Below are 16,669 nucleotides of genomic sequence, written 5' to 3' on the forward strand. Positions count from 1 at the left end.
ATGCTAGAACCAGAACCCAGCTCTTCTGATAATCAGCAATGTCTGCCATCTTTCTCACTACATCTGCCAATATTTGAGTGCCTACACGAATTACACGTGGGGTAAGAGTTTAAGAGTAACTGTATTCAAGACATATATGATTATTTCCCTTTAGGAGCCTATATGGGGGAAACAAACAAATGCAAACAAATTAAATTATGGCAACTTGTGATAAATAAAGGACTTCTCAGTGGCACTAGTGGATAAAGAACCCACCTCCCAATGCAGGAGACCTAAGAGACTCAGGTTTGATCCCTGGGTAGAGAAGATCCCCTGGAGGAGGGCATGGCAACCCACTCCAGTATTCTTGCCTGGAGAATCCCATGGACAGAGGAGCCTGGTGGGCTAAAATCCATAGGATAGGAACCAAACAGACACAACTGAAGTGACTTAGCACGCATGTGATAAATAAAGTGACAGAATTACATTGCTTTAGATAAGGTACTGGGGTAACATTTAAGTTCAAATTTGGAGACCAGAGCCAACAAAAAGTGGACTGGGAAGAAGGAGGGGAAGGGAGAACTCTTCCAGATAGAAGAAACAGCAAGTATAGCTCTTTCCTGGGCAGGAAAGAGATTGGCAGTGTCCACCAGGAACTGAGGAAAGGTCAGGGTGAGGATGAGGCCAAGTTGAAGCAGTAGAGAAGTGCTTCCTCACAGGTCACAAACTCAAACGCACAACTGGGCTGACAAGGCGCATTTGTTCAAATTTGTTGAAGATTCCATAAGCCAAACAAAACACAGCATGCCTACTGCAGCCCAGAGGTCCCCATTTTGTAACCCCTGAGGGCTTTTTTGTTTGTTCCTTTGCTTTGCTTTTTTTTTTTTTTTTTTTTGGCAGCCTCTTGCATCTTGTGGAATCTTAGTTCCTGGACTAGGGATTTAACCCAGGCCCTTGGTAGTGAAAGTGCCATGTCCTAACTACTGGACCACCAGGAAATTCCCCGGGGCTTTGTATTCTTACTTTAGTTCAGTTCAGTTCAGTCACTCAGTCGTGTCCAACTCTTTGCGACCCCATGAATCGCAGCACGCCAGGCCTCCCTGTCCATACTCAAACTCATGCCGATCGAGTCGGTGATGCCATCCAGCCATCTCATCCTCTGTCATCCCCTTCTCCTCCTGCCCCGATCCCTCCCAGCATCAGGGTCTTTTCCAATGAGTCAACTCTTCGCATGAGGTGGCCAAAGTATTGGAGTTTCAACTTCAGCATCAGTTCTTCCAATGAGCACCCAGGACTGATCTGCTTTAGGATGGACTGGTTGGATCTCCTTGCAGTCCAAAGGACTCTCAAGAGTCTTCTCCAACTCCATAGTTCAAAAGCATCAATTTTTTGGTGCTCAGCTTTCTTCACAGTCCAACTCTCACATCCATACATGACCACTGGAAAAACCATAGCCTTGACTAGATGGACTTTCATTGGCAAAGTAATGTCTCTGCTTTGTAATATGCTATCTAGGTTGGTCATAACTTTCCTTCCAAGGAGTAAGCGTCTTTAATTTCATGGCTGCAATCATCATCTGCAGTGATTTTGGAGCCCAAAAAAATAAAGTTTGACACTGTTTCCACTGTTTCCCCATCTATTTCCCATGAAGTGATGGGACCAGATGCCATGATCTTAGTTTTCTGAATGTTGAGCTTTAAGCCAATTTTTTCACTCTCCTCTTTCACTTTCATCAAGAGGCTTTTTAGTTTCTCTTCACTTTCTGCCATAAGGGTGGTGTCATCTGCATATCTGAGGTTATTGATATTTCTCCCAGCAATCTTGATTCCAGCTTGTGCTTCATCCAGCCCAGCGTTTCTCATGATGTACTCTGCATAGAAGTTAAATAAGCAGAGTGACAATATACAGCCTTGACGTTTTCCTATTTGGAACCAGTCTGTTGTTCCATGTCCAGTTCTAACTGTTGCATCCTGACCTGCATATAGGTTTCTCAAGAGGCAGATCAGATGGTCTGGTATGCCCATCTCTTTCAGAATTTTCCACAGTTCTTACTTTAGGGCAGGTGAATTTCTAAGCGCAAGTAGATTGCTTTTGAGGGATTTTGAGTAGGGGCAGATTTGTGTTTTAACAAGATTGTTAAAGTACTTTGCTTGAGATGAGTTAAGTGCCAGGGTCACTCAGTAGACTCAACCCACTTCTCTGTGCTCTCCTCTCCTTCCATGCAACAAAGCCAAGGACCCAGCCAGCTATATTTGCTTACTATCTCTGCCCACTCTCCCCATTGGATTCTGTTCACTCCAAGTTTGGTTGCTAAAAGGGAAATCAGCTCTTAAGGGCCATTCATGATCTTGCTACTGTATATACACACACACATATGTATTGATATTATATATACACACAAACACTAATCAGTTGTGTCTGACTCTGCGACCCCATGGACTGTATGTAGCCCACCAGGCTCCTCTGTCCATGGGATTCTCCAGGCAAGAATACTGGAGAGTAGGTTGCCATTTCCTTCTCCAAGGGAATCTTCCTGACTCAGGGATCGAACCCCGGTCTCCCGCATTGCAGGCAGATGCTTTAACCTCTGAGCCACCAGGGAAGCCCATGTGTGTATATACAAGTATATATTTCCAAGGTTCTACTGCAAATCACTGGGGAAATAGAAAAGAGATAAAAGTAACTTGCCCTGCAGAAATTTCAAGAGAACTCAGTTGTACATTCTGGCCCCAACTCTTGCTCGGATAGTAAGGGGACACAATCTAGGCCACTAGAATTGTGTTCTTATTCTTCAGCTGGGGGCTTTGCAAAAGTCAGGCCTTCTTTTAAGTTTCTCTGTAATGCTCCCTGTATTTGAGATGAACAGTTTGAGTCCATGAAGGTGAAAGTGAAAGTGAAGTCACTCAGTCGTCTCCGACTGTTTGTGACCCCACGGGCTGTAGCCTACCATACCAGGCTCCTCAGCCCATGGAATTCTCCAGGCAAGAGTACTGGAGTGGGTTGCCATTTCCTTCTCCAGCGGATCTTCCCGACCCAGGGATCAAACCCGGATCTCCCGCATTGCGGGCAGACCCTTTACCGTCTGAGCCACCAGGGAGGCTCTGGGGACTTCCCAAAGAGTAGCCATGATCAAGGTCACAGGAAGCGAACTTGCATTCCTTAATTTTGTGACAACCTATCACCATTTTCTAAAATCTAAAATGCTAATCACGCCTTTCCCTGAAGGGTTGTTCAGGTAAAGGTAAAATGAGATAAAATCTAGAAAGTGAGTGGCACATAGAGGATGGTCAGTTAATGTTTGACTCAGCTCATGATCCCCTGTGGGCATTTCCTCACAAAGCTTCAGGTGGATACTTCTAAACTGTAGCTTTCTATTCCGTTTTCTTTTGTATTTGTTTCAGCACACATAGGGGCTCCTACAAAAGAGACTGAATGAAAATTTCTTGGCGGCAGAGTGCTCCTCACCCCAACAAAAACACTTTCAGAAAATGCTACTATGGATCTTGGGTTACTGAGCAACGGTACCTTTCAGAACCCCTATGGTCTCTCATATCCCACCTGGCTGGCCTTATTCAAATGGCTCATTTTTGCCAAGGTCACACTGGTCGCTTATCAGTTAACTAAGCGAGGTGGAAAAGGCAGTTGCTTAGTTTTAGAAGGAGCACCGGTAGGCCCCAAAGATCCCGCCTCTTTTCACGGGGCAAGCCTATCAGCGTTCCTCTAGCGAAGAGCGGCAGCTCCCTAGAAGCCAATGAGTTCCGTTTCCTGGAATTGTCCCGCCCATCCGTTGTGTCGTCACTCGGCCGCCTGTAAAATAGAACCAAGACTACGCTTCCCCTTAGCTTGCCTGTTGGCGGGTGTTTACGTTGAAACTATATCGAAAGCCTGACCTTAAAGGGGAGGGAGCAGAGGGGAACCGGGGCCCTTTAAAAGGAGGCCAGCTGGTGCCTGCCCCTTTAAGGGCGGGGCACTCAGACGACAGAATCTGAGCCCCAGATTACCCCGAGTTTCCGTCACAAGCTGCAAGGTAAGGCTCCTTCGCTGGGTCCGGGTGCTTGGCGGCGGCGGTTTCATCGCCGCTGGTCCTCCCCGGGCCCAGAAACACCCCAGCCCCAGTCATGCTGAGCAGAGTATGGAAGGAGCTGACTACGAAGTGCTATCCGTGCGAGAGCAGCTGTTCCACGAGCGGGTCCGCGAGTGCATTGTGAGTCCGGGACCCGGGCTGGAAGGGTAGGACCAAGTTGGGGAGAAGCACGGGTGTCGCGGGAGAGGGAGACGTCCGGATCGGAGTGAGACCCCCTGGGCACAGCGCCGGCAGACCCTGCTTGGTCTAGGGGCGAGCGACCAAGAGCCCTGGTCCGACTAGTGCTCGGCTGGCGAATCCCTAGATCGGCTCCAGCTGAGTAGCTGCGCGATAAACAAAGCCGATCGGTTTCCGTTCCTCCCCTCTACACGCCCCTCCCCCCACCCCGCCTTCCCTTCTGTCCGCCCCTCTCCCCCGCGCACGTGTTCGGAGTGCGGGTCTTCCAGTGTCTGGGAATCTGGTGAGCCTACCGATCTAAGTAAGATGGTCGGAGAGGGATGGGTTTAACTTGGGGAAGGCTTCTTTGCAATTACTTCTCAAACCCAAATGATGTTTGATGAAGGGGACATGAACAGGGAACTTTGGTGGGTTTCTCACTTTGGAGGAAACGACTCTTCCTGGAGTGGATTCTACCGTGTAGAAATGGAGAACAACTAAAATGCCCCCTTCTTTTCCTCGCCCTTATTGGTGTTTTGTTAGAGACCCTGCAGGCCGAGTTTCCTAGCTTCGCAGCCATTCAGGGATTTCCTCTGAGGGGTTGCCCCCGGTGCGACCGAGGGCTCCTGGCTGCTTTCCTTACTCGCTCACTGCCACCTAGAGTAACAGCTGAAACTCACACAGCGAGGGACTCCTCACTTCTGGGCCAGGGGCACCCGGGGGAGCTTAGGGGATCGCATCTTTCTTGCATCTGCTCTAAACTCTCATATCTTTCCCTTCTCCTCTCCTTCCTCAGAGCTCCCCAGGGTTGCCCTCACCCCCAAATACAAAAGGGACAGGGAAAGGTTTAGAAGAATAGAAGTTGGTGAGTGGAGAGGACTCACTGCAGGGGTCGTCCTTCATTTTTCTCAGACTGGGCTCCAGTCTGTCCTGGGCAGCCTCAGATTGGAGGAGGGCTAAAGTGAGCCAAGGCATAACTAAGTCTGCCTTTTTATCTGTAAGGACTGAAAAGTAGGGAGTTTATCAGTGCATGTGTGGGAACTCCAGATCTGCTTTCAGGAAGCTTCCCTTGTGCGTTTCTTAGTGGAGAGTTGCACATGGCAGGGTTGGGCATATCGTGGAGTCATACCCAGGCCTTGAGGCAGTGGAGAGCCAGAGACCCACTTTCCTAGAGAACAGGGAGGGAAGAGATCTTGGAGAGAGAAGCAGCCTCCTGGATGTCGTTCCATCCTTTATTCCCATTAGCTGAGAATGTCAGCGCTGGTCAAGGGCATCCTGAGGGCTTCTAGTACATCTCCCACCTGGCTCTAGTCCCCTGCTCTAGAGAATCACCTAACCTCTGCTGGACCTGCATGGAACTCCAGCCTGACCTTTTGAGCCCTCGCGCCTTCCTGCTTATTATGCATGCCCAGGGTAGAGCACTAGGCAGTAAAAATCTTGGAGTTGAAATCTAAGTGGCTCATTCTACTCTACTTTCCTATTGTTAAAAGCTACAATTAAAAAAAAAAAAAAAAGCTACAATTTTGTCCTAGACCCATGTTTCTCCTGGGGTCTGTCTTCTCTCTGCATAGATAGCTATATGCAAATTCCCTGTAGGGTCAGCTTCTCTTGGGGATTGGAGCACCTATGAGACTGATCCTGCCTTCTTGGCCGAGTTTAAACAATAACATCTCAAGATTCTCTGACCCTGATTGTGGAGCGAAGGTGATGAGTGCCTCCTCCCCTGGGCAATAGCAGCTTACTTGGGGTAGGGTGGGAATGTATGCATGTGTAGGATAACCTGGTCAAGTCCTGCCATAACTGTCCATTGGAGGACTAGTCATCAAGGGCATAGGACAGACCCTAAGAGACCTACCCTGGGAGCTGGAAATTACTTTAGGTAGGGACCATGGATTGATAGCTTTTAAAGGTTTTGATCCCAGCTCTAGAAGCTTTATAGATGTGGAACCCCAATTAAAGCCTACTATTATGGGCAGGGCATGAAAGAGACTCTGATTTGGCTCAAAGCAGACCTAATCTTTTAGGGCCCCTGAATAAACAGAGTAGAAGCACTGAGTTGGTCTAGGAACACGATTCCTACTTATTCTCTCCTGGAGCTTGGATCAAGGTGAGAGTGGAGGGAGAGGGAGTGGAGCACAATGAAGACATCCCCTTCTTCCCCTCAAACTTGCTTTTCCATTTATGTGCTAGGAAGAAATCCCCTCAGATTCTGTGGCCTTTTTCAGATGTGTGGATATGTGCATCTCTAGGAGTCTTCTCTGCTCATGCACCAACCAGGGTTCAGCTGAAACTATTTTCTTCCAGGGAGAAAGCCCTCATAGAGTTGGACATGGTGCTCTGTTCCCAAGTGCATGGGTCAGCCACTGAGGCCTTGATTAGTAGGAAGTACTGGGGAGAAAGATGGAACCCCTGGATGTATGGAGCCTAGTTTGGGGAAAGTGTCCCCATGATTAACAGAGAGGCCACTGGGGCTGTGAAATGTGTGGGGATTAGAGCTTCTCATCTTGCTCATTTCTGCCGCAGATCTCAACACTGCTGTTTGCGACTCTCTACATCCTCTGCCACATTGCCCTGACCCGCTTCAAGAAGCCTGCTGAGTTTACCACAGGTACCTGTGACTTCCCTCCCTCCTGCCTGCCCTCTGCCAGCGTTCCTGTTGCCATGGCACCAGCCTCAGGGGAAGAGGGCTGTGTTGCTTGCCAGGAAAGTAGAGGTGTCTGTTCTTGAGCTTCTGCCTCCCTTCCTCCACAGGCAGGGACAAGGTGGTATAGTGGAGAGTCTAGGAGGACCAGTCATGTAACTTTTATCACCGCAGTTTCATTCTCTACAAAATAAAAGCCTAACAATTTACCCAGTCCATTGATATTGTGTGGACCAAATATGATGGCTAACGTGAAAACTCTCTGTGAACCTCAACAGGGCAACTGCAGGGTGAATGTTATCATGGGCATAAGCTCTCTCATGTCCTCTTCTAGTGCTTCTACACCCAGGACCTCCCTGACCACTGGGGTCCCAGGACCTGGTGATGGTGACCTTTCTCTTTGCAGAGATTTCAGATTAAGGCTTTCAGTCGGCATTCTGTGATTGAGGGGGATGCACTTGTCCCAATTCCTAACTCCAGTCTGTCCAGATCTTCCAGTCCTGGCCTGAACCTTTCCTCCCCTCCAGATGACTTCATGCGCTCTCAGCCAAGAAGGCAACCACTCCTCAGTGTGATTCCCATGGGGACTTTCTCTGTGATTTCCAACCCCCGTCCCCATTTCCCTTCACTGTACCTAGCCACTGATGTCATCAAGCTCACAGACTGGTCATTGATTGTATTTTCAGCTTACAAAGAGGAACCTATGGTGGAGAAGATCTAGGGAAGGAGGGGAGTGGGAGAATTTCATGCTCTCACCCCCTGGGACCACTGATCTTTGAGCTGCCACCGGGCAGAGTGGATTGTGGGGTTCATAGTGTGAGCTCTCCTGAGCCTCCTGTCCAGCTCTGCCTCGGTGGCCCAGGCCCCTCTTCAAGGGACAGGGAGGGAGCAGGGGGGCGCTGTGCAACACAGATGGTTCCCAGAGCTGCCCACTGATGACCTGCCTCTTCCCCATGCCTCTGTCTTTTGTAGTAGATGAAGAAGATGCCACAGTCAACAAGATTGCGTAAGTACTGCTGCCTCAACACCTGGCACCAGTAGCCTTTGGAAGCTGGAATCTAGCGAGGCCCTGGGCGCAGGGAGAGAGTGAAATCTCAGAAGAGACGATTTCTGCTTCCGCCCCATTTCTGCCTTCTTCCGGCTTTACACCATCCTGGGGACGCTTGGAAAAGCCACTCTTCCTGTCTCCCTGGTTTGGCCGGGAGCTTCAAGGAGCCTCTTGGCCAGGAACTGTCTGCTGGGGTCCTGAGTCACCGGAAGCAGCTCCAACTTGGCTCCACCTTCCAGCAGCCATTCGAGAAGGGGTGGGGTGGGGATGAAGACTGATGGAAACACCAGGGGGTGGGGAAAGTGGAACCCCCGAGGGTGGGGCTTGCTTGATTCTGAGAGAATGGCCCTAACTGTAGGCTATTATTATCCACTAGCACCTATAGAGAAAAATATAGAGATGACTCCTCTGGTTCAACAGACAACAAATTAAAAGGCAACCCCCACTCTCATCCCTCATGGACCAGCTAGATAAGTGTCCCTTCTTTTGAGCTGATGCAATCTTGGGCACAGGTCTTGGCCATGAAGCTGGGTTTCAACTCCCCTTGTCTCCCTTTGCCTTAGTGCGCTTATGCATATGGGTTGACCCTACTCTCTCCAGGCTCAGAAATCCACATCCCTGAGGTGAGCAGAGCAGTCAGGCCCATTATCTTGGCATCATGCCTGGCACACCCTACAGACATTGCAGGATGACCACATTCCTGGGGACAGTCTGGGCAAGTGACATGGCTGGTGACCATGAATTCCTGAGATGTGCCCATCTCACATGCCAAGGATTCCCTGGAGGTGAAGGCTGGGTTACAAGGAAGCAGGTAGAGTGCCAACTCTTTCCCTGGGTCTGGCATTGCTCCAGCTGGTTCTAGGAGGAGTCACAGGTGCCCAGGGATGAATGGGGCTTCTTGGGCCCAGGGAAGTGAATGTCTGAGCTAAGCAGGGGCATTACCCCTTCTTTGCCCAGGCTCGAACTGTGCACCTTCACCCTGGCAGTCGCCCTGGGCGCTGTCCTGCTCCTGCCCTTCTCTATCATCAGCAACGAGGTGCTGCTCTCACTGCCTCGGAACTACTACATCCAGTGGCTCAACGGCTCCCTCATCCATGGTGTGTTGATCCTGGTTGCAGCTGAGGGTGGGGACAGGAAGCAGATTGGGTCAGGCAGACACAGACAGCCTGGGGCTAGTCAGTCATAGATCACCCCATCCCTTCCACCTTTCCTTGGTCAGTCCTCAGTGGGTTAGGGTGTCCCTCTTAATGACCATCTCTGCTTTTCCTTTTTTTGCTCTAGGTCTCTGGAACCTTGTTTTTCTCTTCTCCAACTTGTCCCTCATCTTCCTCATGCCCTTTGCCTACTTCTTCACTGAGTCTGAGGGCTTTGCTGGCTCTAGAAAGGTGAGTTGGGGAATGTATCAATCAATCAATGCAGACCGGAAATAGAATTCCACCGAGATGGTTCAACTGAAGAGGTTTTAATGAAGAGACTATTTGCAGAGGTTTAGTCAGCACTGAGGAGCCTGAGGCACTAGTGACAACAGGAAGTAGTTACCATCCCTAGGCCTGAGGGAGTCAAAGGAAGAAATAATTTCTGAAATCCACTGATAGTTGAAGCTGAAGAGGTGTGGCCACCCAAGAGAGAAGCTAGTGTCAGAGGTGCCAAAGGTGGAAGGAAACAGAAAAAACACCCTAGTCTCTCTGTCTTCCTACCTTCTACTCTTCTACCAGCCCTCCCCATTGGGCAAGATGAACAGAAAACCAGAGCTTGATTTTTTTTTAAGTGTCTTGTGGGATCTTAGTTCCCAGTCCAGGAATTGAATCCATGCCCCTTGCGGTGGAAGCGGAGAGTTGTAACCACTGGACTACCGGGAAAGTCCCAAGAGGGCAAGGAGCTTGTGTGATGCAGACCTCAGGGGTCAGCTTCCCAGGGCAAGACAAGGATGGAGAAGGGGTTTGGGAAGGGGGATTGCAAATGAATATCCAGTAGAGGGAATGGCCCCAGATTGCGGGGTAGGAGGACAGAATAACTAAACAGAATAAGAAGGAAACCACCTCTCCTGCCTCCTGAATCCAGTCCTGTCTGGTTCCCAAGCCAGGCTGCCATCTCCCCTGTCTCCTTCCTTCCCCACACTGCCCTCCCCACCCCCGAAACCTACTGCCTCCTCCCATAGGGTGTCCTGGCCCGGGTCTATGAGACGGTGGTGATGCTGATGCTCCTCACTCTGCTGGTGCTGGGCATGGTGTGGGTAGCTTCTGCCATTGTGGACAACAACAAGGCCAGCAGGGAGTCCCTCTATGGTGAGAAGACCAGCTTCCTCCCCACCCCTCAGCTGGCTCATGTTCCTCTGTCTAGAACAAATGTATCCCTCTAAGGCGGTGAAAGTTGGGACCTTCTCCCTTAGACCGACGTTTCAAAACTGATGGGCTTCAGGCCACATCTAACCTGTGGAAGTGTTCCACTGGGCCCATGCAATGAGTTTTAAAAAAATATGAGTCCATTGAAATTGGGAGATTTCACACTGACATCCAGGTTTTTGGTTGTGCATCAGCAGGTTGAGGATCTGGCCACACTAGGCCCCAGTGACTTGGGCCAAGTAGTGGCTGTGCCCTTTAGAGAGGGCTGAGGATCTGCAGTTTGCTGTAGTCTCTGCCACTCCCTCTCCTGCCAGCCAGTTTTCCCTATCTTCATGACTTACGTCGCCCCTATAGACTTTGGTGTCATGCGCCTGCCTGGACTCTGGGGCCTGTCAGCCCCCAGTAAGCAGGAGGAGAGAGATGGGCTGACAGTCCTTTTTTTTTTTTTTTTTTAATCTTTAGACTTCTGGGAGTACTATCTCCCCTACCTCTACTCCTGCATCTCCTTCCTCGGGGTCCTGCTGCTCCTGGGTGAGTGTCCAGAGCCTGGGAGGGAATGGGGAAGGTCCTGGGGCCAGAGCACCCCCGGTAGAGGATGGAATGAAGGGGCGGGCAGGGCAGGCGGTAGAGAGAAGGCTCTGGCGGGTGACTGCCTCCTGTCCCCACAGTGTGTACTCCACTGGGTCTCGCCCGCATGTTCTCGGTCACTGGGAAGCTGCTGGTCAAGCCCCGGGTATGTAGCGCTCCTTTGTCCTTGGACCCTGCCGGGGGAGCTTTCTGAAGAGCTGGGGCCCATCAGTGAAGCCACTGTCCATTTGTTCTGTGCACACCTCGCCGAGGGCCACAGCCTTTGCTGGCTCCTGTATCCTTGACCCCTAGCACCTGGAGCTGGTCATCAGACATACAGAGCAGACACAAGACAGTTGGGAGGGACTGGATAAGGTCGCCGGTCACAGGGTGGTGAATGAGGGGAAGGGAAGGAAAAGGACAGTGGATCCTTGAGGTGAGCAGGGTTCTCCTGGGCTCTTGTGGTCAAGGAGCCTCTGACAGTCGATCCCTCCCTTTCCCTATGCCCACAGCTCCTGGAGGACCTGGAGGAGCAGCTGCACTGCTCAGCCTTTGAGGAAGCAGCTTTGACCCGCAGGATTTGCAGTGAGACACAGTCCTTCCCAGCTGGCATGATGGGCGGGCGTGGTTTAGGCAGGGGTGGCGGGACTGGGGGACAGCACCATCTTCTCTGCCCCCAGATCCCACCTCCTGCTGGCTGCCCCTGGACATGGAACTGCTGCACAGACAGGTCCTGGCTCTGCAGACACAGAGGGTCTTGCTGGGTATGTGGGTTGGTAGGCAATGGGATGCCTGGCTTTCCCCAAGGAGAGAAGCTCCTCATTCCAGGCCCTTGCAAACGGCTTTCCCATTCCTGCACAGAGAAGCGGCGGAAGGCTTCAGCCTGGCAGCGGAACCTGGGCTACCCCCTGGCCATGCTGTGCTTGCTGATGCTGACGGTAGGTACACCAGACTTGGTGGGGGTGGGCAGTGCTAGCACCTTGAGCACTTTAGCCCTTCACAGGGAGGAGGGAGGTGCAAGAACCTCCTTCAATAATAGTAGCTGCCTCTCAATGAGTACCTACTTTTGTGAAGCACATCAGTCCCCATTTTGTAGATGAAGAAACAGAAGTTAAAGAATTTACCCGTGGCCACACAGGGCCTAAGCCATTATGCAGTTTTGCTCTGGGATGAAAATAAAGGTTAAAATCCAGTCCGTCCCCTCAACTTGCTACATCGTGGACTTGGAAATAAGTCTTATTGGTTTGGAGAAAGATGTATATTTTTCTATTTTGCCTTTTTGGGACTTCCCTGGGAGCTTCCCAGGTGGTACTAGTAGTAAAGAACCTGCCTGCCAATGCAGGAGACATAAGAGATGCAAGTTCGATCCTTGAGTTGGTAAGATCCCCGGAGGAGGGCATGGCAATCCACTCCAGTATTTTTGCCTGAAGAATCCCCATGGACAGAGGAGCCTAATGGGCTACAGTCCATAAGGTCACAAAGAGTCAGACACGACTAAAGTGACTTAGCACGCACGCATGCACGGGAGCTCCCTGGCAATCCAGTGGTTAAGACTCTACACTTCCACTGAAGCAGGTATGGGTTTGATCCCTGGTCGGGGCAACTAATATCCCATGAGCTGTGTGGCATGTCCAAAAACACCCCAAACAAACAAACAAAACTATTTGGGCTTTTTGCATCTGTACCTGTAAGTCTGCTATAAGATACTCTCAAAGGTACTCTGTTGCTAGCATTAACCTTCGGGAGGTCCCACACAGCTAACCGAAAATGATGGACCAGAGAGTCCGCTCTTAACATTCTCAGCTCTGGATACATCTGTGAGCTGGGACAGGGGTGGGAGTCCATGACCTTGCCTCTCACAGGGCCTGTCTGTGCTCATTGTGGCCATCCACATCCTGGAGCTGCTCATTGACGAGGCTGCCATGCCCCGGGGCATGCAGGTACCGGGCTCCCCTCCCACCCACCCACCACATCATTTGGGGAGGGCCTGAGCAAGGCTGGGTGAGGGGGCAGAAGGGGAGGCCAGAGGGGAGGCCAGGCACTGGTGGTATTGATGACGATGGAGAGTGCTGCGTGGTGACACCTCTTTGTCCCTCAGGGTGCCTCCCTGGGCCAGGTCTCCTTCTCCAAGCTGGGCTCCTTTGGTGCCGTCATTCAGGTCGTCCTTATCTTGTATCCTTCTGGAAACCTGCCATTGCCTCTCTTCTTCAAACCCATCTCCTCTGGGGCTCTGGGCAGAGCTACAGTGGGAGTGAGGGGGACGCAGGCAAGACTTGGCCAGCCCAAGGTTCAGAAAGAAGAACACTTGATTCAAAAGGAGGGCTGGGGGAAGAGAGGGCCATCTCCTTTGAGATGAGGCGTTGATCCTTGGGAGCAGGCCAGTTCTTCCCTAACCCAGTGGCAGTTACCTGATGGTCTCCTCGGTCGTGGGCTTCTACAGCTCTCCACTCTTCCGGGGACTGCGGCCCAGATGGCATGACACGGCCATGACGCAGGTAGGCCATGATGCAGGTAGCCGGGAACCTGCCAGATGGGCATGGAGGAAGCATCCTGGGGTCGTAACTGGGCGCTCAGTGCTGGCAGCTCTGTGACCCTGACCTCCCCTTTCCTCACTCCCACCCAGATAATTGGGAACTGTGTCTGTCTCCTGGTTCTAAGCTCAGCACTTCCTGTCTTCTCTCGAACCCTGGGTAAGTAGGAAAAGGAGGTAAGGGAACTGGGTTGTTTTGAGTAGCTACTGATACTAAGCAGACCCTTTATATTCTTGCTCTCTCTGATTCCCACAACAAACCTATGAGGAGGTATTACCTCCATTATACAAATGGAGTAACAGAGGCTCTACAAAGTGCTGTGCTGGGCTTCAGAGTAGTGTTGCTTCAAAGCTTATATTTTTTCCATTTGCTACATCCCACGGCCTCTCCTATTTACTTCCATTTTTTCAGTGAAGAAGCACCACTTTCTCCCCAAATCTTTCTTTGGGGGATCATCTGAAACATTTTTTTTTTCTTTTGGCTGCACCCATAGGGCATGTGGGATCTTAGTTCCCCACCCAGGGATTGAGCTAATGCCCCCTGCAGTGGAAGTATCGAGTCTTAACCACTGGATCACCAGGGACATCCCAACATTCTCATTTTAGAGATGAGAAACAGGAGAGCTACTTGATTTACCCAGAGTTACACAGCTAGCCTGAGGCAAGGCTGAGTCAGGTCAGAACCTCTGTATCCTGAGCCGCAGTCCAGTGCTATTTCTGTATACTGGGCATCAAATGATAAGCTCAGTTCTCCTCCCATCTTCAGAGCTAGGATCTAGATGATGGTGGGGGAGATGGGGAGCCCATGCGACTCCCCTACTACTACGGGGTAAACTAGTTACACTTTTGAGCATTACCTGGTAAAAGTGTTCACCCCAAGGTAGTAGGGGAGTTGCATATGTTCCCCACCTCCCCTGCCATCATCATCCATCTGTTGTACATTATCAGTCATGTCCGATTCTCTGCAACCCTATGGACTGTATCCTGCCAGGCTCCTCTGTCCATAGGATTCTCCAGGCAAGAATACTGCAGTGTGTAGCCATTTCCTTCTCCAGGGGACCTTCCTGACCCAGGAATCAAAGCCAGGTCTCCTACACTGCAGGGCAGATTCCTTACCATCTGAGCCACCAGGGAAGCCTTATTTAGTATTTAAATCAGTTCCATTTGGTTTTTAAGTTTATATTCTCTCTACTCTACCATTTCTACTTATGCCTTGGGATTTAGGACACTTGGCCTGTGGGTCCAGCAGTTAGTTCCTTTTAGGTTGGAAGCTTGTAGGAATATTTTTTTTAAGTGGGGGTGGGGCTCAAAAATTTTAATATATGATAATTATATTATTATTATTAGGGGCTCAGTAAGTGTTGGAATAGTGCCTGGTACATATGGTTCCTCATGTGTGTTGTCTCATTCAATTCTCACAGTCCCATTATTTTGTCTCCTTGGTTTTTTTTTTAATTCCCTACTTTATAGTTGAAGAAACTGAGGCACAGATGTTTAAGGAAGTTGCTTCAGATCACAGATGGGGTGGAGTTCAGATATGAACCAAAGCAGCCATAATAAGAGCCCAGTTTCTTAGCCACCACACTGCTGTGTCTACTAAAAAAGAACACTTGGTGACCAGCTTGAGGTTTCTGGCCCAGGAACAAGGAGCAGGCCCAGGGAGCTCCTTGGGACACCTGGGGCCAGAGGGGATCCCCCCAACCCCAACACACACAGACACACACACAGGCACACACACAGACACACACACACAGGCACACACACACACACACACACTCTGCAGGAGAGGATGCCAGACACACACACACACACACACACACACACACACACACACACACACACACACACACACACACGCAGGAGAGGACACACACACAGAGACACACACAGACACACAGACACACACACACACACACTCTGCAGGAGAGGATGCCAGACTCTGGAAGGGAAGTTGGAGCAAGCCTAACAGCTGACACTTGCTTCAACAGCCCTGAACTGTCCCCAAGACAAGTTGGGAGGTAGGAACAACCAATATGTAGAAGCCAACCTATCAGTTGCAGTGTTGAGATATGGCCACCAGGAGGCAGCAGAAAGCTCGGCTCTGAGCCAGGGAAGGGTTGGGGAGCCTACCTCCCATCCTGGCCTTTGTACTTCAGGGCTCACTCGCTTTGACCTGCTGGGTGACTTTGGACGCTTCAACTGGCTGGGCAATTTCTACATCGTGTTCCTCTACAATGCGGCCTTTGCGGGCCTCACCACTCTCTGTCTGGTGAAGACCTTCACGGCAGCTGTGCGGGCAGAGCTGATCCGGGCCTTTGGTGAGAGTCAGGGTGAGGCTGGTGGGGTGGTTGTAAGGTGGAACTGTCTGGAACAGTGGTCATCCCAAGCAGGAGAGATGGCATACTCAACACCCATTCTGTGGCTTCTGAGGACTGACCTAAACCCTGCTTCTGACTAACCCCCTGCCTCTTCCCCAGGGCTGGACAGACTACCGTTGCCTGTCTCTGGTTTCCCCCGGGTGTCTAAGAAGACCCAGCACCAGTGACCTCCAGCTGGGGGTGGGAGGGAGAAAACTGGACACTGCCATCTGCTGCCCAGGCCTGGAGAGGCGCCCAGGGGTGGGTGGCCCTCAGACCTGGAATCTGAGAGGGTGGGTGGCAGAGGAAAGCTGAGCCTTCTGCACTGCTGCATAATCTGAGCCAGAGTTTGGGACCAGGCCCCCTTGCTTCTCCAGATTTAACTGTGGGCCCCAGCATGGGGTGGGGCTGGGGGCTGGGTCTTGCTCCTGGTCTCAAATCTGTTTACACGTCAATCTGCCTCACTGCTGTTCAGGGCCATGCCCGTAGCCATGTTTACATGATTTGATGTGCAATAAAGTGGGGTGGGGGCAGGGGAGGGTCAGAGCCAATGGCCAACTTGGGAGGCAGATTGTCTTCCCTTGCCTCTGGCCCAGCAGAGCCTAAGCACTGTGCTATCCTGGAGGGGCTGTGGACCGCCGGAGAGACGAGGGCATAGGGAGGAAGAGGCCACAACCGTCAGCAATAAAGTTGATACCAGGGTTTTCTTTGGTTTTTTTAAAGGTCCTGTCTCTGTGTCTGTTTGAACAGCTTTGCTCCCACCAGTCCTGAGTCTACAGAGGGAAATAGAGGGGTCCTTTCCACCTCCTTTCCCTCTCCTCTATCTGCATTCTCAGTGACCTCTGGGGACTTGGGTCTGGTGTTAGGCCATACAATCAGTCAGTGGGAAGCTCCTTCCTTGGCCTTGCTAAAACCTGGCTGGTCACCTGACTTTTCCTTATACCCAAGCCTTATTTCTTGGGCGC

At 51.0% G+C, this 16,669-nt stretch overlaps 1 protein-coding gene across 1 annotated transcript; it reads left to right on the plus strand.

Moving 5' to 3' along the window:
- The first annotated feature begins 3,774 nt into the window (after positions 1-3,774).
- Positions 3,775-16,398, plus strand: LMBR1L (limb development membrane protein 1 like). The gene is made up of 17 exons (XM_065934500.1): positions 3,775-4,183; positions 6,743-6,827; positions 7,833-7,866; positions 8,866-9,005; positions 9,190-9,293; positions 10,067-10,193; positions 10,713-10,781; positions 10,919-10,983; positions 11,330-11,402; positions 11,498-11,581; positions 11,679-11,755; positions 12,680-12,757; positions 12,916-12,989; positions 13,222-13,312; positions 13,441-13,507; positions 15,504-15,665; positions 15,825-16,398. Exons 1-17 carry the CDS (start codon positions 4,112-4,114, stop codon positions 15,890-15,892), a joined length of 1,470 nt encoding a protein of 489 aa, XP_065790572.1. The 5' UTR covers positions 3,775-4,111; the 3' UTR covers positions 15,893-16,398.
- Positions 16,399-16,669: the final 271 nt, after the last annotated feature.

This window comes from Muntiacus reevesi, chromosome 4 (assembly GCF_963930625.1).
Source record: "Muntiacus reevesi chromosome 4, mMunRee1.1, whole genome shotgun sequence".
NCBI lineage: Eukaryota > Metazoa > Chordata > Mammalia > Artiodactyla > Cervidae > Muntiacus > Muntiacus reevesi.